Raw genomic sequence first — 24,596 nt, 5'->3', positions numbered from 1 at the left:
TAACATTTGTTACTCTTTGCAAACATGTTTTATAACTTCCCTGCTACTTGTTAAAAGTATGTTTCATACATCTGGTTAATATGTTAATATTCTCTGTTCCCAATTAACGTTTCATAACCTTCCGTGAAAAATAGGAAAACGTTCCTTCCTTTTAATATCACAAATCAGTAGCAATTTTACTGTAAAATAAGTTGTTGTTTTCTTATAATGGTATGATCGAATAGAATGTAATTCGGAATCCAACTGTGCATTTAAAACATTAACACTTAAAAAGTGCTAAGTATATTAGGCCTAAAGCAAATACTGTACTCTGTTCGCCATAATAGTAGCGTCTATACTTCGAAGTAAGTTCTGCGTTAGACCTAAATCAAATATTGTTTGAATATTTATACTTTATAGTACTAATTTATACAGATCTGAAGTAAATAAAAGGTTAAGCCTATAATAAATAGTATAAATAAATGATCAGCTGACACTATAATGTTGTTTTTCTGTAATTAGATAATCAAAGTTTTATTTTAAAGGTTCTTCCGAACCATTCCACTAAAACACAAACCGTAACTGACAGCATAAATCTGTAAATGTACTCTCAAGATGGCTGGTAAAAGCTCTAATTTAATATAGTTTCGAATGGTTTAAATAATAAATTATAATAGAATCTACAGCGCTCGTTTGACATATTATGTAATAAACTGGTGAAATTATTATCTGTAAGCTGTAGTAAACAAACGTTCTTTTAAAGTTACATATTTAAATAATAATGGACAGGATAGAAAAGTTAAATTAATTAAAATCATAGACGTAGCTTTGGTCGTAGCTATTCGATGAAAAGAACTTCTTTGAATTTTTTTTTTTCAATGTACTTAGTGGCTTTGATGAGGACTTGTACAAAAAGAAACAAAAACGATTGTTTCAAATCAGATGTTGCTTGTCCATGATTAGTTTAAAATGATCTATAACTACGTCTCTGTCCTGTTGTTGTTTATAAAGAGAGTAAATATGTGGATTTTCTAGTTTTTCCTATATATGTACGATGGTAGATGTCAATCTAAGCTGGTAAACAACATTGTTGACAAGCCAACAGTCTACATATTGCAAACACGTTTTTGTAAGATAGTGAGTGGGTTTATCATATTGTAGGGTAGTATACTGAAATTTTGAAAGTTGGTTTTTGGGATTGGACCTGGCCATTCTATAACTTTAATCAGAATTCAGATTTTTTATTTTCTTGGTGATAGCTTTATTAGTTAAAGATGTTATAAAAATAATATTTTTCGAGTTACTTTGGAAAATAAGGTTTCCTTCTCGCTTATCTTCTGATTTTTACTCATAATTTTATCTTTAGTTCTGTGAAGTTGAAGTATGAACACATGCCTTTTAAAAACTGTAAAAATCAATGGAGAAACAAACACAGACCGTTAAATAAGGTTATTGTAAGAAAAGAAACAGACTGTACAGACAAAGATGATCTGTCTATTCACTAGTGAAGTCCTGATGTCAAAAGTTATTGAAAAAGAAGAGGAATCAGGTTGTCCAATGGTAAATTAATTCCCAATATCTGGAATTACGAACATCACAAACATACATATTAATCCAAAAGTTATACAGAAGATAAATAGTCGGGTTTGTATGCTAAATAGTTTAATTAAGAAAACTCTATAAACAAGGTCAAATATATATATCACACACTGAATACTTTACTATGATAAAATATTAAAATATTATCAAGATAACCTCGTTTATAATTAACGTGGCGCAGCATGGCCAAATGAGTTAAGGTGTTCGATTCGTAATCCGCGGGTTTGAATCCCCGTCGCACCAAACATACTTGTCCTTTCAGCCGTGAGGCCCGGCATGGCCAGGTGGGTTAAGGCGTGCGACTCGTAATCTGAGTAATTCAGCCGTGGGGGCGTTATAATGTTACAGTCAATCCCACTATTCGTTGGAAAAAGAGTAGCCCAAGAGTTGGCGCTGGGTGGTTATGACTAGCTGCCTTCCCTCTCATCTTACACTGCTAAATTAAGTACGACTAGCGCAGATAGCCCTAGAGTAGCTTTGCGCGAAATTAAAAAGCAAATAAACAATAATTAACTTTTTTTTTTAATTTTACGCAAAACTACAGCAAAACGATATGCTTGAGTTGTCTTAATGTTGAAAGACTAATAAGAAAGTAGTTAGACACCACCATCAACAGCCAACTTTTGGGTTACTTTCCCCATGGTTTTTCAAACTTTGCTCCACAAAACCCTTCGGCTCCGCGAAAAAATTTTAGAATGTTAATATTTTTTCATAAAATAATAAAATTGAATCACAATACGCTGTACAAAAAAGTAAAATATATTTTTAATATAACACGTTTATCACCTGTTGGGCCTTTTAATATTTTATTCTGCCTAATTTTGTTTGGTTTGTTTGGAAATTTCGCACAAAGCTACTCGAGGGCTATCTGTGCTAGCCGTCCCTAATTTAGCAGTGTAAGACTAGAGGGAAGGCAGCTAGTCATCACCACCCACCGCCAACTCTTGGGCTACTCTTTACCAACGAATAGTGGGATTGACCGTCACATTATACACCCCCACGGCTGGGAGAGCGAGCATGTTTAGCGCGACGCGGGCGCGAACCCGCGACCCTCGGATTACGAGTCGCACGCCTTACGCGCTAGGCCATGCCGGGCCTTCTGCCTAATGCCAGACGATTTTATTTAGCTTAGAGGAAGTTCTCGCGGTGAAAATGTTAATATAACCTCAATTAACTTCAACAGTGGCACCACTGGTTGCTAGTAGATATGGAACTATCTCAAGATCACATGCGTCATTGAAGGTGCAGGGTAGCCTAGTAATTTTGACATCGGTCAAAACTGAGTAGTGATGCCAACTGTCTTTTAAAAGCCGGATCTGGATTAGCGGTTATATCTCGAACGAGTCGCACGCCTTACGCGCTAGGCCATGCCGGGCCTTCTGCCTAATGCCAGACGATTTTATTTAGCTTAGAGGAAGTTCTCGCGGTGAAAATGTTAATATAACCTCAATTAACTTCAACAGTGGCACCACTGGTTGCTAGTAGATATGGAACTATCTCAAGATCACATGCGTCATTGAAGGTGCAGGGTAGCCTAGTAATTTTGACATCGGTCAAAACTGAGTAGTGATGCCAACTGTCTTTTAAAAGCCGGATCTGGATTAGCGGTTATATCTCGAACGAAATGAAACATGACGTCACAGCTGAAACTTGTCCAAATTTGAAACATTGTGATGCAATTAGATGCAGTATCAATTGTTTCAATTTAAAAGTATATTTATGTAAAGTGTAATTATATTTATGACAATTAAAATTGGTAATTGTTAGGTTACGTTAGATTCGTTGTAGTTTAATTCGACAAACTTGGTACCGATGAAAAATATATTATTCTAGCGGCCTACCCTTTTTTCCACAAATCTGTATTTCTGACATCGTTATTATTGGCAACACTGATCTTAGGGCAGCATGCTATTGTATGATCATAAAACTCAAGTGCTTGAATGAGTTTTCATTAAGAAGCTATTTTGTGTCCGTGAAAATAATTTTGAAGCGCCAAAGATATAAGAATACGTTTTTAGACAAATTAATAATTAGTTGTCACTCTTATAATGGAAAAGTGGCTGAATATAAGTTATAAATCTGATACGAGTAAAAAAACCTTCCTAGGCCTAATACGAATTCATCGGCGTTATCGTTGTGTGCAAGCACTTCAATACAGAATGATGCAAGAAGTACAGACACAAGAAAGAAAATAAAGTATGATGAAAGTTTTATTGAATATAGTTTAACATGGACAGGTAATGATTTAGTATGGTTTATTGAAAGCTACATGAGGGCTATCTGCGCTAGCTGTCCCTAATTTAGCAGTGTAAGACTAGAGGGAAGGCAACTAGTCATCATCATCCACCGCCAACTCTTGGGCTAATCTTGTTTCAACGAATAGTGGAATTGACTGAACATTACAACGCCCCTACGGTTGAAAGGGCGAGCATGTTTGGTGCGACAGAGATGCGAACCCGTGACCCTCAGATTACGAGTCGCACGCCTTAACCCACCTGGCCAGCTATTTGTATGATATAAACTGTTACTTACTCATTAATAACTCGCCGTCTTGTGGTCACTTTGAAATTTTCCACCCTTTACTTGTATTTAATAATAAGATACTGGCGTAGATGACTGCATGTTTAAATGAGCATTTTGCATTTGCATTCTTTTTTGTTGTAGTGCCAATAACAAGTAAGTTATTATGGCGATAGTAAGCATGTAAAGAAGCTTTATTAAAACAGTAACCGATGGACAAGTGTATTAATTTATACAATATTACTAGTGTGAGACTTTGCCAACTGTATTTTTAAATAAATCGTTTTTTCAGAATTCCAATATTTAACAATGTTTGAAGTTAACAAACGTGGTTTGGCGGCATTTTTCATTAAGTTTTTTGTTTCTTTTTTAAATTTCTGTGATCCATTATTATCATTTGCTTTGCTTTCTTTTAGTTAGAATTCTTAAACGTTGTATTCTGTTCGAGATATATGATTGTGATATTTTTATCATCTTGAAGGTATAAAACATTTCTTGAACCTAATCATCACAGAGCCTAACTTTACAGAATTTGGCTACATTAGTAAATGTGTCCCAAGAACGACATCTGGCTGTGTTGTTAATGTCCGAGAGTAACTTGTACTTAAACCTTTCGCAGTATTGTGTCGAATGACATGAGACAAGTTAACTAGAATAATGTTATATTTCATGAGGAAAGTTATGTAACTATTGAGATAAATGTATCAATTAGTGAGGTGTATAATCAAGTTGAAGCAGCCTAAATGGTTGAAAGTGGTTTATATGGTTTATTCACATTGTCTTCTTCGCATGATCAAATAAAACACGTAAAATACAGTATAAACCACAGCAAACACACGGGTGTTTACTATTCAGATTTATTTTTCTTCAGTTTTTACACTAGTTGACTATAAGTTAAAAATTGAATAAGGAAATTTACTTTATAATTCTAATTAAATCAACTGTAAGTTGACTACATGTAACTACATTTAACTTGTACTTTCAGAACACCTTGTTTTATCACATTACTAGTAGAAATAAACTGTACATTAGAACATTGTCTCATTTAACTTATTACCAGGAGAAATAATCTATATATTAGAACAATGCTTTACAAGGATAAATAAAATATATATTGGAAGTCTTTTTCACTTTATAACCAGGAGAAATAAACTGTTTATTAGAATGTTTTACTTAAGATTTACAAGGATAAATAAAATCTATTTTGGAACACTGTCTTGTTTACTTTATAACCAGGAGAAATAAGCTGTACATTAGCACAATGTCTCATTTTATCTGACTAGCAATAGAAATAAACTGTACATTAGAACACTGTTTTGTTTTATCTGATTACCCGTAGAAATAAACTAAATGTAACTCATTTCAGTTTTAAATAGATAGATCAAATGACCCTTCTCCATGGGTAGAATGTTAACAACAAATGTATAATTATGACTTCATATTTCACTGGTGCCCTACACAACCAGCAGTAAAACTTCAAATCAGTTTATGACTTGTATACCTGCATCACCTTCAGTTTATATAAACCTATACTACATACACCATAAGCTTCATATCTATCTCAAATATAACTGTCTGTGAAGAGCTTAGGTTTATATGTTTTAGATATACAAGTCAGTATCTGATCTTAAATCTTTCTCCTTATGGTAATGACACAGAGCACTGCCAAAACTTATAGTTTTTAAAGCTGTGCTCTATTTTTAATAAGGCTACTTGTATTATGAAACAATTCAATATTTTTTTAATATTTCACTTGTGAAATGGTGCCATAAACTACTATACAATGAATTGTTGGTGAATGGATTGAATTCAACTTTTCATTTGAATGTTGAATAAACTAACCTCAAGGTATTGTTGTTTTCTATTCATCGTATTGATGTGCATGTTCTTGGACGGCACAACAATATCAGTTGAGTACTAGTTTTGTACAATTTACGGTCAGGATGTCTGAAGCCACTTGAAGCTTTAATACTGTGTTTAATAAGCTCAGAAAATGACATCAGGGAAACCTTACTTAGTTAAGCTTTTAGACTCACTTTAATAATTTTAAAGTTGCTCCAATGATATTCAAGTTAAATAGAACCTAAAAAATATAAAAGTGAAATTTAATATACAAAAAATGGTATAATTCTTCTAGTACTGCATTAACAGAAGCTAAGCTTTCTGAGTTTCATTTAAAATTTACTAGAAACAGTATTATGTGACAAAATGGAATTGTGCAGTTTGTTAAATAGTAAATAATAAGGTATTTTTAATAATGTATTTAAAAAAACACAGGACAGATTAAAATTTATATTTAATAATGAGGTCAGAGCCTTTAAAATTCATACAATAAGTTAATGTCTAACCCTAAGGTAGTTAGTTAGCTTATTAAATTAAATTGTGTCAACCGAGCAAATTAAATTTTAAGTCAAGGCCTAACGTTTTTTAAGCATTGACTATTTAATAATAGTCCTAAATAGGCCTAACTATTTAATAATAGTTTGTCAGTCAAAGAGAAATCCTGAGAGATCATGTTCATGTCAATGTTATTTAAAACAGAAACAGCCAATGAGTTATTGAATAAGAACTGGATATTGAGGCTTAAGTAAAGGTTGAATTAAAGTAGTTTCACTCAATGAAAAAATAATATTGTGATTAACAAAGGAGGTCAAATTGTGATTTCAGAGAAAAGTTTTTCTGTAAAATTAAAGAATTTATTAAAGATGGTTCTTATGAACAGGTTCTACTACTTTAGTTTGCAACAGAGTAAATATGTGTTACTTTGGCACCTAAATAAGAGAAGAACCTACTTCCCTCAATGTACACTTTACCCAGGGTTTATCTAACACCTTTAAAATTGGCATCTGTTTGTGTATAATAGGGACTAATCATTTTCTCAACCAGCATGATAAAAAAAATTAATCTGACGTTATTAATGAGATCAGAAGGATAAATTTGGAATCTACCAATAAACCAGCTTCTTTTCATATTATGTTTCTGTTCACAAACGTGCCAATTTAAGAGGTTAATTAGTAGCCTTGAGAATATATTACAAGCACTACACTTTCTGTTGGAAGTTAATAAAATTATTAAGCTGACCTGCTAATGCATGTTGAACACATTTCAAGGTAGGAAATAAATTTAAAACATTAAATATTCAGCTATCTTGTTTCCATTGTTTCCTCTGATATGCGAGTTTTATTTTAATTTAAAATGGATGTATTATATATTTTGATTGCAACTTAAATTCAGAGTTAAGTTTCTTGAAACATGTAGCTAGAGACAAAGATCTCAAAATCACCATTGAGTTGTATAATAAGCATAGCAATAAATTACAAACATTACAAGGAGAAGGTAACATTCGTGACACAAGGGTTTGTTTGCAATATGCTGAAGATCAGTCAACAAAAAGAAGCATCAATAAAACATTATACAGACTGTAGTGTAATATTCTATCCATGTTGTAAGTTAAATAAGTACCTCACAGATATAAAAGATAAAGTTGAACAAGTTGATAAACATGGCATTTAAAGATTTCCTTTGTCTGTGCTCAAGTTTTATTGGATAAACATGTAGACACTTGAAATTTGGAAACAAGGAACATAAAAATGATGCAGACAAAGGTAAAGTGAATGATTCAACTTTATAAAAACATTTGGCAAGCACATCTCATGTTACACACTATAAAAATGTTATGCTGATGACACAGGTTAAGTTTAAGTGGGAAACTATATGTTAGAGAATCAGTAAAAACTGGGGAGTCCAGGTGCAGAAGAAACAAGACACTGGTAATCTACTTTGTAAACACTGCATGTAAGATTGAAGAGACTGTGTTTGAGGTGGAAATGGTGCTGAAAATGTAATGTAGTTTTATGTAAACTGAAGGTGATGTTTTGTGGGATTACCACTAGATGTAAACTGTATATTAGAACATTGTCTTGTTTTGTGGGATTACCACTAGATGTAAACTGTATATTAGAACATTGTCTTGTTTTGTGGGATTACCACTAGATGTAAACTGTATATTAGAACATTGTCTTGTTTTGTGGGATTACCACTAGATGTAAACTGTACATTAGAACATTGTCTTGTTTTGTGGGATTACCACTAGATGTAAACTGTATATTAGAACATTGTCTTGTTTTGTCAGATTACTACTAGATGTAAACTGTACATTAGAACATTGTCTTGTTTTTTCAGATTACTACTAGATGTAAACTGTATATTAGAACATTGTCTTGTTTTGTCAGATTACTATTAGATGTAAACTGTACATTAGAACATTGTCTTGTTTTTTCAGATTACTATTAGATATAAACTGTACATTGGAACACTGTCTTGTTTTGTCAGATTACTACTAGATATAAACTGTACATTGGAACACTGTCTTGTTTTGTCAGATTACTACTAGATATAAACTGTACATTGGATCACTGTCTTGTTTTGTCAGATTACTACTTAGTATAAACTGTACATTGGAACACTGTCTTGTTTTGTCAGATTACTACTTAGTATAAACTATACATTGGAACACTGTCTTGTTTTGTCACATTACTACTAGATATAAATTGTATATTGGAACACTATCTTATTATATCAGATGACCACTAGATGCAAATTGTACATTAGAACACTGGTTTTTCTCAGATTACCACTAGATGTAAATTGTACATTAGAACACTGGTTTTATCAGATTACCACTAAATGTAAACTGTACATTAGAACACTGTCTGCCTTCACAGATGATCAGGTTACTATTGAAAACACTGAACTTTTTATTTAATCTGTCATTTGTCTGCATGTTGCACCCAATCTTCACTTGATGGACTGATGTAAAACTCTTATCCTTGGGCTATTACAGTATATACCATTTTACAGTTTCACTTTCATAAGATTTAATGTGTTTTTGTATGAAATGCATTTATTCTATAAATATTTGACTGCATCTCTTGAGATTAGTAAGTTTTTGTTTACACACTTTCTGTTATTTTTAAATACTTAAACAGATTTGAAAAGTTAAAATAGCACCTGAAATAACATGAACTTTAAAATGAAAGTTCGGGCTCATTGCCATCTCAATAATTAGGAACAACCAAAGTGTTTATATTCCTTTTCTATCTCCGTGTTTTAGCACATCGGTGTTTATAATACTTTGAACGTAAATCAAGAAAACTCTAATGGTTATTTCATATTAGATGGATCTCGTATTTTAGAATAAGTAACTACGTGACTAAATTTACCCGAGATATAATTATTGTTTCAGAATTTTTCCACCACTTTAAAAAACGCTGTATATCCACAACACCTTGCTCGAAGCTGGTCGACATACACACAAGCCTCGGTTACGTAATCCATCAGTTCTCCACACTCGCAGAGTAAAACGTACGTAATTCCCTGATGGGGTTGTTTTGTTTTGTGAAAAGTAATTCTTCGCAGCCCCAGATTGCCGGGTAGTTTCTTGCACAAGTGGCTTGCCCCTGTCCACGTTAGCCAGTTACGTTCCAGCTTTTCTCTGTCTTCACCCGGTAAAACCCGGAAGGTTGAGACGATGTATCCTGTTTTACTTGTTGCTGGAATTTTTGGTAACACGTCAAAAGGAGGCCTAGCAATGGTTACAACTTCTTCATACTCGGCTGTAGTTTTACGAAACAACAAATAAACAATTTGTCATAATCATTAGAGAGAAAGTTTTACATGTCATAAAGAAGTCAAAAGTACAGCCACATAATGATACTTTATGAGATGTTTTACTGTCGTTCAACCAATTAGCATTAAGAATACAAACATACAGACTATTGCGCTACTCCAATCAGTACAGTGATAAACGCAATCATGACTTCTAAAAAAAATATATATATATATGCAGGAAATACAGAATTCAAAGTTTTGGATGACTCCATGTGTTAACATATGCGAGGTTTTATACGCATGCGTCACATTAACACAAGTAATGACAAACAAAGTTGAGAAACGGAAGTACATCAAGGGTTGGCTAATATTAATCCTTCCAAAAACAAGATACTAGGAATGGCATTTGTATCATCTCTACATAACATAAGTACACTCTCTGATGTCTTGTGCATGAATGATAAATATTATCCATCCATACATCCTTTCTTTGAAAAGGGACCAGCATGGCCAAGTGGTTAAGACACTCTACTCAGTAATCTGAGGGTCGTGGGTTCGAATACCCGTCACACCAAACGTGCTTGCCCTTTCAGCCGTGGGGGTGTTATAATGTTACAGTCAATCCCACTATTCGTTGGTAAAAAGAGTAGCCCAAGAGTTGGCGGTGGGTGGTGATGACTAGCTGCCTTCCCTTTAGTCTTACACAGCTAAATTAGGGACGACTAGTGCAGATAGCCCTCGAGTAGCTTTGTGCAAAATTCAAAACAAACAAACCAATTCTTTGAAAAAATTTTTGTTTGACTGACTTTATAATGCAGTGTTTCAATAGACATAGGAAGGTTGTATTTATAACCAAGTTTTAAATACAACGACCCTGCAACAGTAATATTTATTTGTTTTTCCATTATTGGCTGGTAATTCCCGTTTTATCCTGTACTTATCTTTTCAAATGAATATCATATTTCTGTAAGAAAGTCAGCTTCAAGGTGTAGTGCTAACGCTGCTGTTTATTATTAAGCACAAAGCTACACGCATAAAGGGCTAGAAACCTGATTTCTAAAAGTATAATTTTGCAGACCTGTCACTTGGGGGCTAGGTAATAATAAAACACTAGAATTATGAATGTTTTAGAATTACCACAATTTAATGATAATATTTATAAAATTGTTAACTCTGTTTGAAACTCTGTCACCTGAGTGAAAGTAGTTGACACCATTGTTTTGTTTTTGAGTTTTCGTGTAATAAAAAAGAAATATAAGAAATAAACACAAGAAACTCAAATTTGTTACTATGATATCTACAGACATTACCAGAATGTGAGACTCAACCATTACATAGATATAGTTATAAAAGGAAACACTATATAGTATTATAAAGTTCTGATGATGTATTGAGACGTTTAACTCAATATAACTAAAACATGATGGGAGACTATTTGGGGGCTGATACATGAAAGTGATTTACATTGCAGTCGCAAATCTCGAAAAACAACTCACTTCTAAACATTTTTGTGTAACTTTAGTATAAATACATGTAAATATTGATTCATATGTTGTTTTATTCAGACCTTATGTAAATGAAAATGTGCAAATTTCTCCGTTTTTACACAGACAATAGGTTAATTTCTAAGTTTCATTATCCAAGTCACAAAAGCAAAGTTTGAAGGGAATAATGGCCATTTTCTATACTTTTACAACATAAGCAATTAAAAAATAACACATACTATCCAGAAACAAACTCTGTGTTACATACACTGCTTACCAAAAAAATTAAACTAACAGAACTCAAACAAACAGTTAAGAACTCAAAAAACAAATCATCAAGAAATAACGACATACAAGCAATTCTCCTCAAAAAAGGCACTCCAAAATTATTTGACCATCTATTAGCAATCTTTAATTTATCATTTTACTCTGACTACATCCCAGTTTCCTGGAAACAAGCCAATATACTAATATTCCATAAAGATGGTAAGTCAGCCAATAAACCAAAGATTTATCAACCAATCAGCCTGACCAGTTGTGTAGGCAGAATTCTTGAACAAATAATAAACAATAGACTCTCCACATTTTTGGGGATAACATCAAAATAACCTGAGGAACATAACGTATTCAGAAAATTTAGATAGTAGAAAGATCATTTAGTTAGGCTAACTGAAACAATAATAGATAGCTTTAATAAAAAAGAATGCAATGTCGCTTGCTTCCTCGACATTGACAAGGCATTTGACACTGTACAGCATAATGGTCTCTGGTTCCGTATGTACAAAATGGGTCTACCACGTGGAATTATTTGCCGGTTATCTAACTTTTTGGAAAATAGAAAATGTAGAGTAAACATAGAGGGAACTTTCTCGGAGTTCTTCGCTCCAGAAGCTGGCATCCCTCAAGGAGGGGTGGTTAGCCCTCATGTATGTGAACAATATGCCACTTAAAGATCCAATTCATGGATACTCATAACAGTTTGCTGATGATGTAGCAATCCAGAAAAGTGCCCCAACATCAGCTATAGCAGCCACAAACATACAACCACAATTAAACAGAATATGTGAATACTGCCTAAAATATAGAATCAAAATGAACACAGCAAAAACCCAAATAGTGATATTTACACAGTCAATGAAATATCAAAAAGCACAACCACAGATTTACATGAATGGAGCACTTCTCCAGACTGCTACACCTGCAAAATTTCTAGGACTAATGTATGATTCTAAAATTACATGAACAAACCAAGTAAATAATGTAAAAACTAAAATTTGGCCAAGAAAAAACTATGCTAGGAGTCTAACTGGTAAAAACAGTGGAGCAACAGCTGAAAACATTCTCAAAATATACAAAACAATATATATAAGTTATGTAATAGACTATGCAGATCCAGCAAGGATTAATGTAAGCAAAGAACAATTGAAAACCAAACTAGTCATTACAAAATACACTACTTACAACAGCATATAGAGTACATAGAACCACCTCTTCAAAGTTTATGCATAAATATTCAAACACACAAACAATAGCAGATGGACTTCTACATACTACAATAAAATATTTTGATAAAAATTGGAGATAAAATGAACTATTATGCAAACTTGACAGATACTGTATACATAATGAAGATAGTCCTAAACACCTCTCTCCGATTAATTTATGTTAGATCATTAAGATAAAATTATTTAAAAAATAATATATTAATAATAATTAAGTACTATAATAAAACAGGCTACCTAACAGCTAGACATTAGTGAAGGAACTGATGGTGCAAAATACATGTCCACTGGCCTGATAGGGGGCTGAGTAAATGTGGGTAACTCTGACCTTCATGTAATAATTGTTAATATACTAGGCAATTCATACCAACAAGGAAAAGGAAGGGAGAAGAGGTCAAGTGGACCTCACCCTCCTAGGTACATACACATATATACCCAAACAACGAGAGAGATGAAAATATATTAGTCGCTCCAACAACGTCATCAATATAACGTTTCCTTGTCAAGAGGAAAATAATTGATTTTCTATTTATCAAATAACAAAGTTTAAGGCGGCCCCCTTTAGCACCCACAGTAACACTTTTTATTTATTGGTAAAATTCGCCATTATAAAAACCGTTCATGCAAGAGTAGTTCATGAATGTAACACCGACATATTTCAGCCAAACCATGGGTATTAAGACTGTGGTTTTGTGGGTTAATTGTTCTATCTGAAGGTTACTGGTGATGAAATTAGTTGTGGTGTCTACTGTTATATTGGATGTTAACACAGAATATTGTTGTTTGCCAATTTTCACTATGTACCATACCTACAGGTTCAAATGTATGACTAACCCTGGGTAGTTATTAAAGAGAAACTTAATCCATGTGTCACAGGAAGTACAACAATAAAACACAAACAAAAACTTAGGATGTATAACTCTGTGTTTAAAAAAACAAATTCTTACCTAAGTGTTGTAGCTGATCTTTGCTCTGAAAGGTCGTAAAACAATCTTGCAGTTGATGTACTAGCCGCTTGGGATCGTCATCGTTTGTATTAAGTACTAGATACGTCATGAACGGAAATTGACCTAGAGGAAAATCAAACCCTTTTATTAATATTCCAAACTCACCTAAATCAACATCATGAAAACAGCTGATTCTAAAGTTTAATTTATCACTATCAGAACAATCTCAGTTAACACAGTTAGACCGACCTTTTACTTAAATAACATATAAAGCCTACTGTTTCAGTTAACACAGTTAGACCGACCTTTTACTTAAATAACATATAAAAACCTACTGTTTAAGTTAACACAGTTAGACCGACCTTTTACTTAAATAACATGTAAAAACCAACTGTTTCAGTTAACACAGTTAGACCGACCTTTTACTTAAATAACATATAAAGCCTACTGTTTCAGTTAACACAGTTAGACCGACCTTTTACATAAATAACATATAAAAACCCACTGTTTCAGTTAACACAGTTAGACCGAACTTTTACTTAAATAACATATAAAAACCTACTGTTTCAGTTAACACAGTTAGACCGAACTTTTACTTAAATAACATGTAAAAACCTACTGTTTCAGTTAACACAGTTAGACCGACCTTTTACTTAAATAACATGTAAAAACCTACTGTTTCAGTTAACACAGTTAGACCGAACTTTTACTTAAATAACATATAATAACCTACTGTTTCAGTTAACACAGTTAGACCGAACTTTTACTTAAGTTAAATAACATAATAACCTACTGTTTCAGTTAACACAGTTAGACCGAACTTTTACTTAAATAACATGTAATAACCCAATGTTTCAGTTAACATAGTTAGATCGACCTTTTACACGAGTTAACTAGCAAATAATAACATGCCGTCTCAGTTAACACAGTTAGACCCACCTTTTAAACAGGTTAACTCTCATAGTTTGACCCACCTTTTAAAATGGTTAACTACCATAGTTATAATAACTTACTGTATCGATCAATGGAACTCAGAGTAGTTTACTTGGTCAAGTCAATTATGATATTACTTAATACAACCAACAGCGTAAACTAAAATCATATATAAATAACCTATTATTCACTCTCTCTACTTAAACTGGAATAAACAGCGACATTATTTAATTAATATAGAATGTCCTAAAACAGTACATTAATTACATATTTTAGAACGACTGACTACATCCTTTATTTAACCGTTAGAGACAAATGTTCGATAATGAGGTTCTACAGTAGATGACAAAACCTTACAACATACACACACTAAGTTGTTTACTAACGTTAACATTAAGTTCACCTGTGAAGAGGAAAAAAACTAACCAAATCGTATTAACCTCAACATCGCTAGAACTGATACACAATTCAAAACAAATCCACAGAAAAATCACCCATACTGGATTATACATTCCCTGGGACTCATCACACGAAACAAAACAAAAACTCAACACATTAAGAAACCAAATAAACACAGCCACAAAACTATGTTCACCTGATAAAATTAATAAAATAAAACAACACTTCATCAACATCAACAAATTTCCTCTAAAAACCGTGGGAAAAAAATATACATACACCAACAATATCCTATTATATAATACAACATCAGTATTGTTACAATAACCTACTATACAATTCCACATCAGTATTGTAACAATAACCTAATATACAATACCACATCAGTATTGTAACAATAACGTATTATAGATTCCACATCAGTATTGTTACAACACCCTATTATACAGTTCCACATCAGTATTGTTAAAATAACCTATTATACAATTCCACATCAGTACTGTTACAATAACCTACTACATAATTCCACATCAGTATTGTTACAATAACCTACTATACAATTCCACATCAGTATTGTAACAATAACCTAATATACAATACCACATCAGTATTGTAACAATAACGTATTATACAATTCCACATCAGTATTGTTACAATAACCTATTATATAATTCCTCATCAGCATTGTTACAACAACCTGCTATACAGTTCCACATCAGTATTGTTAAAATAACCTACTATACAATTCCACATCACTATTGTTACAATATCAACTATACAATTTCACATCAGTATTGTCAGAATAACCTTTTAGGTAATTACTCATCAATACTGATATAATAACATACAATTCCACATCAGTAATAGGACAACAACCTATTATATGATATAACATCAGTATTATTACAATAAACTACTATACAATTACACATCAGTATCATTACAATAACCTATCATACAATTCCACATCAGTATTGTTACAATTACCTACTACACAATTCAACATCACTAACGTTAAATAACCTATTGTATAATTCCATATCAGTACTTTTACAATAACCTATTATATAATTCCACATCAGTATTGTTACAATAAGTTACTATACAGTTCCATATCAGTATCGTTACAATAACCTACTGTAGGAGAACAACCTATTATATAATACAACATTAGTATTATTACCATAAACTACTATACAATTACATATCAGTATTTTTACAATTACCTACAATACAATTCGATATTAGAATTGTTACAATAGCCTATTACATAATTCCACATCAGTATTGTTACAATAACCTATTATACAATTCCACATCAGTACTGTTACAATAACCTACTATATACAATTCTACATCAGTATTGTAACAATAACCTAATATAGAATTCCACATCAGTATTGTTACAATAACCTATTATATAATTCCTCATCAGTATTGTTACAACAACCTGCTATACAATTACATATCAGTATTGTTACAATAACATATTATACAATTCTACATCAGTACTGATACAATAACATACTGCATCTTTCTACATTGATCAAAAGCATGCCTTCCGTAGCTGTTTTCGACTCACGAACTCTGTTGAACTTTTGACGTTGAATGTCCAGCTGGGTAGAAATCCATTCTCTACTTGGAGTTACCAATGTAGTAGCAGGGGAAATACAATCATGTGTAGATAAAGCTGCGTTTTCTCCAAAGTCGAAAACAATTCTCATTTTTTGATTTTGTACTTCGATTATCTTCAAGTCTTCACTATCCTAAATACATAAGTTAGAAAAAAACGTTATGAAACAATAGTAAACTATTTTTTAAATAAGTAGACTTTACACAGTACCTGAGATAAAATACAAAATGTTATACATCAGAGGAAAATCATGGAAAGAAGTTTAATGAATAAGATAAAGACGTGATCAGTATAACAGTTACTGCGGTGTTTAGAACCTTTAGGTTTAATGAACAAGATAAAGACGTGATCAGTATAACAGTTACTTGGTGTTTAGAACCTTTAGATTTAATCAGTAAGATAAACATACAATGAATAAACGTACTTTCTGTTCTTAGCTTCCACAGTGGCATCCTGGTACAAATAGGGTTTAGGTATACCCATTTGCGTCTAACAGCAAGTAGACTATCATAATTTATAAATGTTGAAATCTTACCACAGTTTACTTATACAGTTTATAGATTTATAAACCTTAACGCTGTTTACTTCTGTAATTTATAAATGTTGAAATCTTAACAAAGTTTACTTATACAGTTTATAGATTTATAAACCTTAACGCTGTTTACTTCTGTAATTTATAAATGTTGAAATCTTAACAAAGTTTACTTGTACAGTTTACAGATGTGTGAACAATAAGTTAAACAGAAGTAAGCAGCGTATAACACATCCATTCCCATTTGAACGCCCTCTTCCCTAGTGGCACAGTGGTATTTCTAAATTTTACAGTGCTAAAACCCCGGTTTCGATACCCTTTGGACACAGTTCAATTATCCTAGATGGGTAACCTCTCTCACATAACAAAACACTCGGGGAAGACAACCTTGGAAAGGTTCAATGACAATAACAGATTTCCAAAGGAACTTACTAAGGAAGTCCTATCATGCCATACACGGAACTGTTACTAGCTAGAATTAACTACATGTAAATAGAAAGGAACTTACCAAGGAAGTTTTATGATACCATACAAGGAACTGTCACTAGCTAGAATTAACTACACATAATTAAAAAGGAACGCACTAAGGAAGTTCTATCATAATTACACGGAACTGTTACTAGCTAGAATTAACTACACATAACTGTAACTAATGTAAGTTAGATAATACACTAAAGCAGTTTAACTGCAACTGGCAGCAAGAATATCAAAACTGAATGAAATGTGTACGGTCTTTACGAATTCTATATCCAAGTCTTGTAATGTTAAATAAATTCTATTGTATCCAATACAGTGACAGCATTACACAATATATTTGGGATATTTAAATCAGGAACTGGATAATTATTGACAAAATACTCTTTTTTTTTTTATGTTGTCGACAGGGAGACTTTAGATAAATATTGCTGTTAGCCTATAATTGTCTCTATATTCACTGAAATTACTGACGTCGATAGATGGATTAAACTTACTTTTCTCTTTGATAATATTATAGAAAATCTTCAATATATGCCAGAGATACATGTATTGGCATTTTGAAATCATTTTTTACCGCAAATGAACTTGTATTTGTACAGTATTTGTATGTAATATGTGAACCCAAAATAGCCTGCACCTAAGTTTAATAAAACTAAAATATATTTCATTAATGATATTTTAAAGTATCTATATATCTCTTTACCCTGAGTTTTTAAATCTTTTATTTTAAACTCTCGTTCTTTACGTACTTGTAAAACGTTTTACTAATGAAACAAAGATATTAAATGCTTTATTGGCGGAAGTGACGAAATATCTACTGTGTGAACAATCTAAACATTCATTGTTATCAATAGCGAATTTCTTTACGAACTTTATGTCACTTCTTTCATTTAAATAGAACTTTAAACGTTAGATGTTATATACCTTAAGATACTCTCTCTAGTCGCTTTCTCTGTTTACGAAATGTTAATTTTCACATACCTTTACATGTCACCGATTTCTGCCGTTTTTTATCTGCTTTCAAAACATTTTAATACTATATATTAGAGTTCCCTCTGAGCGATAAGTTACCATGACTTTACAGCACGTTTTGTTACGCCATGTACTTGGGATATAGCTTACTTACTACCTCTACTGATTGTATGTAATGTTTATATAAAGCTAATACAACACCTTAGTGGTAATAATTAAAAAAACAGTTAATTTCTAAACACTGCGTAAAAACAATAGATTAAAAAAATCTGGCTTTCTGTCAATTAATTAAAAATACTGAAAGCCGAAATATCACATTTAGCTTGAGAGAGAACTGTGTAATGGTTGTGAGTTTAACTTTAAAAGTTCTGTCTATTAGATACAATATTTTACTCTAGCGAGAAAACAAACAACTGCATAAAATTTATATCTTACCGCCCGAAACGGCATGAAACGATCTACAGAATGTGAAGGAACAATAAAACAGTGTTGCTGCTTAGGAGTTTCACTCGAACACGCAGCAGACGATGACCGTTTCAGTTCCTTAGCTCCCTCCTTTGTTCTGATACTTTTTCCCTGGGTCCGTCTTCGATCTAATGGTCGCTCTTCTTCTAAAGGCGGTTGTATATTCCAGTAATTCAATGGCTTCAGGAAATCTTCATACTTCATGTCGTATTTCACTTTGGACGAACGCCATAATTTACGTTTGCACTTCTCTTTAATAGCTACTTCTGAAGTCGCAGTTTTACTAGAATTGTCGTCCTGTTCTCTTACCATTTTTTTCCCAAGTCTTGGTTTACCAGTTTGACTGTCTAGAGACTGGTTAGGTTTAACATTAAGAAGCGGAGTATTCTCTGTATTTCGTGTCTTTTCCGTAAAACTTTGTTGTCGAGAGATGTTTAGCCCACTCGCTGATTTATGTCTCGACAGCCAGTCCATCTGAAGATAAAGGTGAGTAGTGAGGTGTTTGTTTGAAGTCGCCATACAACGTTAACGACTGTGTTCGCACTGAACAACTGCTTAACGTCCTATCGACTGTAAGTTATAACCGATGAACTATTACTTTATTCTCACTCGATTTCGTTCCAATACCTTACTACAGATGTCCACTTCAGTAAGAAAATTCATTACCAACACAGCATACTTCCATAACATTTCACAGGACCTCTACATGGATACTATTCTCTAGAATATTTTATCACCATCAACGGAGAGAGTCATCTCTACAGACGTCACCTTCTATTTGTTTCCTCACATGTTGATGTGCTGGCTCAGAGCCAATGAAACAAAAGTCTCACCATCGCCAGTTTAATATTTTGTATTCTGTAGTGGTTCTTAATCTATTGAATTTCTTGATTTGTATTTTAGTATTTCTGTTGTTAACCCTTACTACCTCAACGTTTCGCAGCTGCGCACTACGATGACGCATGAACAAGAGGTCGATAATAAAGTAGAAACTATCTCAGCACCATCAAGCGATAGAGCTCGTAATTAAAGATCTAGGTGTTTTGTTTTGTTTTTTGAGAAAAGAGAAAAATACGTTTTTGAACAAGCTCACAACACAGAAATTTACTAGTATGTAATTTGTAGTAATCTGTGTACATTCTAAAATTGTTTAACACTCCTACGAAAAGTGGGGCCTAATAGGCCCCAGAGCAACTTGAAAGGTTATTAATATTAGGCTAATAAATTTGTATTTAAATGAAATTGCCATTTCATTTGATTTCAACTGGCAATTTCATTTAAATACAAATTATTAGCCTAATATTAATAACCTTTCAAGTTGCTCTGGGGCCTATTAGGCCCCACTTTTCGTAGGAGTGTTAAACAACACGTAGTTTTAAACACGTGTTACAGTTTTCGTGAGATTCACTATTAGCTGTTTTAAATGTTGTGACGTGTTATAATTTCAAGTAACTGGAAATGGGAATTTGAATTTAGAAGTTAATTGAATGTCGATATGTGGTAAATTTATTATATTAGCCAACACGATTGATACACGAAATTCTCTTTCGTAATGCAAATATATTTTAATATACAAACAACAATATAATTTATAATTACAGTTATTACAAATAATGATTCATATACAAACTCACAAAGAATAGTCAGTCTTCTATCTAGTCTGAAACCGAATATTAAATCGATTACAAATAATGATTCATATACAAACTCACAAAGAATAGTCAGTCTTTTATCTAGTCTGAAACCGAATATTAAATCGACCATCCATATCCACGACGATTGTTTTGTTTTTTGAATTTTGCGCGAAACTACGCGAGGGCTATCTGCGCTAGCCGTCCCTACTTTCGCAGTGCAAGACTAGAGGGAAGGCAACTAGTCATCACCACTCACTGCCAACTCTTGGGCTACTCTTTTTACCAACGAATAGTGGAATTGACTATCACATTATAACGCCTCCACGAGCATATTTGGTGTGACGTGGATACGAACCCGTGATCCTCGGATTACGAGTCGAGCGCCTTAACTACCAAGCCATGATGGGCTTGGGTTCACGATGAACAAATTAATTCGGAGTTGATATTTTATACTGCTTTTGACGAGAATTACAACTATCTTTATTCTTGGTTGGCCTCACGCGGTTTATAAGCTCACTTTTCACCGAGGAAGATAAATATTTAATGTCCTCGCAGAAATAGTAAGTTACAAAGTTGATTATCAGAAGTTGAATGGTTTATAATATTCGAAATCTATAAATGTTCCTGCTGAAATTAATTCCAATTAATAAACGTTAATCACAATTATAGCTTCCGAGATTTATAATATACAGACTGTATCTAACCAACAATATTCTTAAACTGTCTCTTGGCGCGTCGATTTATAATCTTTAGGCGAAGTTCTTGAAAGTTCAGTAGGCAACCATGTAAAGCATATTTTGTTCATTCTTATACTCGAGAATATTCTACAAATTTATGTAACAGGCGTTACTTGCGTAATACTTGCGTTGTTAAATAACAATAAAAATTACATACATTTCTAAATATATATTAAACTGTGACACACATAGATATTAAAATAATATTAAATCCGTTACAAAGTTAACTAAAACTCGATATTGTTTTCAAAAACTCTCCATAAGACGTTTACATATCTGCGAAGCCTGTAAAATGTCTCCTGGCGGGAAAGTGGTGAGTCTATGAGCTTACAACGCTAAAATCCTGACTTTTATTACTCGCATCAGATAAACCAAAATGAATTTGCTCTAAATAAAAGAAACACGCCTATAAAATAAAAATGTACTTAACATATTTCATATTCTAAATGAGTTTAAGGGAATACTATAATTACAGTAAAATACTTACAACATATTTCATATTCTAAATGAGCTTAAGGGAATATCATAATTACAGTAAAATACTTACAACATATTTCATATTCTAAATGAGTTTAAGGGAATATCATAATTACAGTAAAATACTTACAACATATTTCATATTCTAAATGAGTTTAAGGGAATATCATAATTACAGTAAAATTCTTACATTCTGATCAGATAACAACAATGCTGATATTCTCCACATTTCAAACCTTATATAACTGTAAAGAGACTCGTTTATTAATCCGATACCACTATTAGAGATACAAGATTCATATATATACTAATCTGGTACCACTACTAGAAATATAGGATTCGTATATACTAATCTGGTAGCACTACTAGAGATACAAGATTCATATATACTAATCTGGTAGCACTACTAGAGATATAGGATTCGTATATACTAATCTGGTACCACTACTAGAGATACAAGATTCATATATACTAATCTGGTACCAGGGGCGTAGATTTTTTACACCCGATGGGGGGGGGATGATTTTTGCAACCACTTATGTGGACTGTTCAATTTGCAAATTGGTAATCTCTGATTACGTGAACCTGAAAGATGTAAGCATGCAGCCACAGAGTAATCTTGTTGCTACGATAGTTGTATATATACTTAGGCCTACTGACTGGTACTTACAAACTATAACTTAGATCGAAAAGCTTAGAAGCACGCCTATATTAAAGATGTATATTTCGGCTACTGAAAAAGCCTACATCTAAGCCTAATTATGTAATTCGATTGGTAAGAACACGAGAATCACAAGAACAAACAATTTGTAGGCCTGTGATACAATAAAACAATTCAACAGACCAAACTGTAGGGGGAGATTATTGTATGCACCATATCCCCACCTAAAATGAAGGGGTGGATTATCCCCCATCCCACCCAGATCTACGCCCCTGTCTGGTACCACTACTAGAAATATATGATTCATATATACTAGTCCCATACTACTACTACAGATAATCCACATAGGATTATTTGAGATCTGGCAAAGTTAAATCATCTCTCCGATAATTTTCCACCAATGACTGTCTCTTGTGGCTCCTTTCAATCTACTCCGTTATTCTCAATGGAACTAGAAATTTTCAACTGAAAAAAAAACAGCAGCTTCATGTTGAAACGCAAGGTCTTTAAACTTCGAGATTTTCTTTTAAACTTTATTGATGTTACTGAATGTTGGGATGTATAACACTGCTTGTTATGGGCGTTACCAGTCTTAAATAGATGTTTTAAACCTCATCTGTCTGTGTAAATCAGTATTCAAGGTATAGTATATAAGATATAAACAAATGACTCAATCAGCTTTATTTCATGCTGTCACTTTGATGTCTTTATTAGCTCTTGTTACGATAATATAAACAGAACTTACTAAGTAAAGTTGTACATCAAAGTTTAACCCCAAGTGCTTCGTTGTTACTTCCAGGGACATATCAATGCCCACACAGGTTTGTCATCATCATCATATCTGTTGTTGAATGCGTAAAACTTCGTTGTGACAGGAGTGCTACCCATAACTGTGCATATTTTATCATCCTATAAAGAAGTGGTTGCGTCTTGTTTCAAGTTCCATTATCCACTTCGGGAAACACATATATGACTTAATGACTAACTTCGTATAAGTCTCATATATCAGAAGCAAATTCAGCAGTGTTCATCCAAGTTTCGGTGATGACAACCTTATAATTGTGGCAAAAATGGATCAAACTATCAAGCATTTTTTAACTAATGTTGATGGTAGGAGTTTATCAACCTGTTAGACATTCCTTACATAATGTTGATGGTACTAGTTGTTCAATCTATCAGGCATTCCTTACATAATGTTGATGGTACTAGTTGTTCAATCTATCAGGCATCCCTTACATAATGTTGATGGTACTAGTTGTTCAATCTATCAGGCATCCCTTACATAATGTTGATGGTACTAGTTGTTCAATCTGTTAGACATTCCTCACATAATGTTGATGGTACTAGTTGTTCAATCTATCAGACATTCCTTACATAATGTTGATGGTACTAGTTGTTCAATCTGTCAGACATTCCTTACATAATGTTGATGGTACTAGTTGTTCAATCTGTCAGACATTCCTTACATAATGTTGATGGTACTAGTTGTTCAATCTATCAGACATTTCTTACATAATGTTGATGGTACTAGTTGTTCAATCTATCAGACATTTCTTACATAATGTTGATGGTACTAGTTGTTCAATCTATCAGACATTTCTTACATAATGTTGATGGTACTAGTTGTTCAATCTATCAGACATTCCTTACATAATGTTGATGGTACTAGTTGTTCAATCTGTCAGACATTCCTTACATAATGTTGATGGTACTAGTTGTTCAATCTATCAGACATTCCTTACATAATGTTGATGGTACTAGTTGTTCAATCTGTCAGACATTCCTTACATAATGTTGATGGTACTAGTTGTTCAATCTATCAGACATTTCTTACATAATTTTGATGGTACTAGTTGTTCAATCTGTCAGACATTCCTCACATAATGTTGATGGTACTAGTTGTTCAATCTATCAGACATTCCTTACATAATGTTGATGGTACTAGTTGTTCAATCTGTCAGACATTCCTTACATAATGTTGATGGTACTAGTTGTTCAATCTGTCAGACATTTCTTACATAATGTTGATGGTACT

General features: G+C 32.9%; 1 protein-coding gene across 3 annotated transcripts; it reads right to left on the bottom strand.

Moving 5' to 3' along the window:
* Positions 1 to 4,910: 4,910 nt before the first annotated feature.
* Positions 4,911 to 20,067, bottom strand: LOC143253570 (uncharacterized). 3 transcript variants are annotated; one of them, XM_076507645.1, is made up of 4 exons: positions 19,023 to 20,067; positions 16,502 to 16,739; positions 13,642 to 13,764; positions 4,911 to 9,713 (listed from the first exon to the last, which is right to left on the bottom strand). In XM_076507645.1, the coding sequence occupies exons 1-4, from the start codon at positions 19,569 to 19,571 to the stop codon at positions 9,340 to 9,342; spliced, it is 1,284 nt and encodes a 427-aa protein (XP_076363760.1). In that variant the 5' UTR covers positions 19,572 to 20,067; the 3' UTR covers positions 4,911 to 9,339. The 3 variants fall into 3 exon arrangements, with proteins under 3 accessions (XP_076363760.1, XP_076363761.1, XP_076363762.1); XM_076507646.1 differs by having other exon boundaries at positions 16,532 to 16,739; positions 19,023 to 20,061; XM_076507647.1 differs by having other exon boundaries at positions 16,556 to 16,739; positions 19,023 to 20,061.
* Positions 20,068 to 24,596: the final 4,529 nt, after the last annotated feature.

This window comes from Tachypleus tridentatus, chromosome 6, assembly GCF_004210375.1.
Source record: "Tachypleus tridentatus isolate NWPU-2018 chromosome 6, ASM421037v1, whole genome shotgun sequence".
Taxonomy (NCBI): Eukaryota; Metazoa; Arthropoda; class Merostomata; order Xiphosura; family Limulidae; genus Tachypleus; species Tachypleus tridentatus.
The sequence above is the reverse complement of the archived record's forward strand: the minus strand, read 5'-3'. Positions and strand labels throughout refer to the sequence as shown.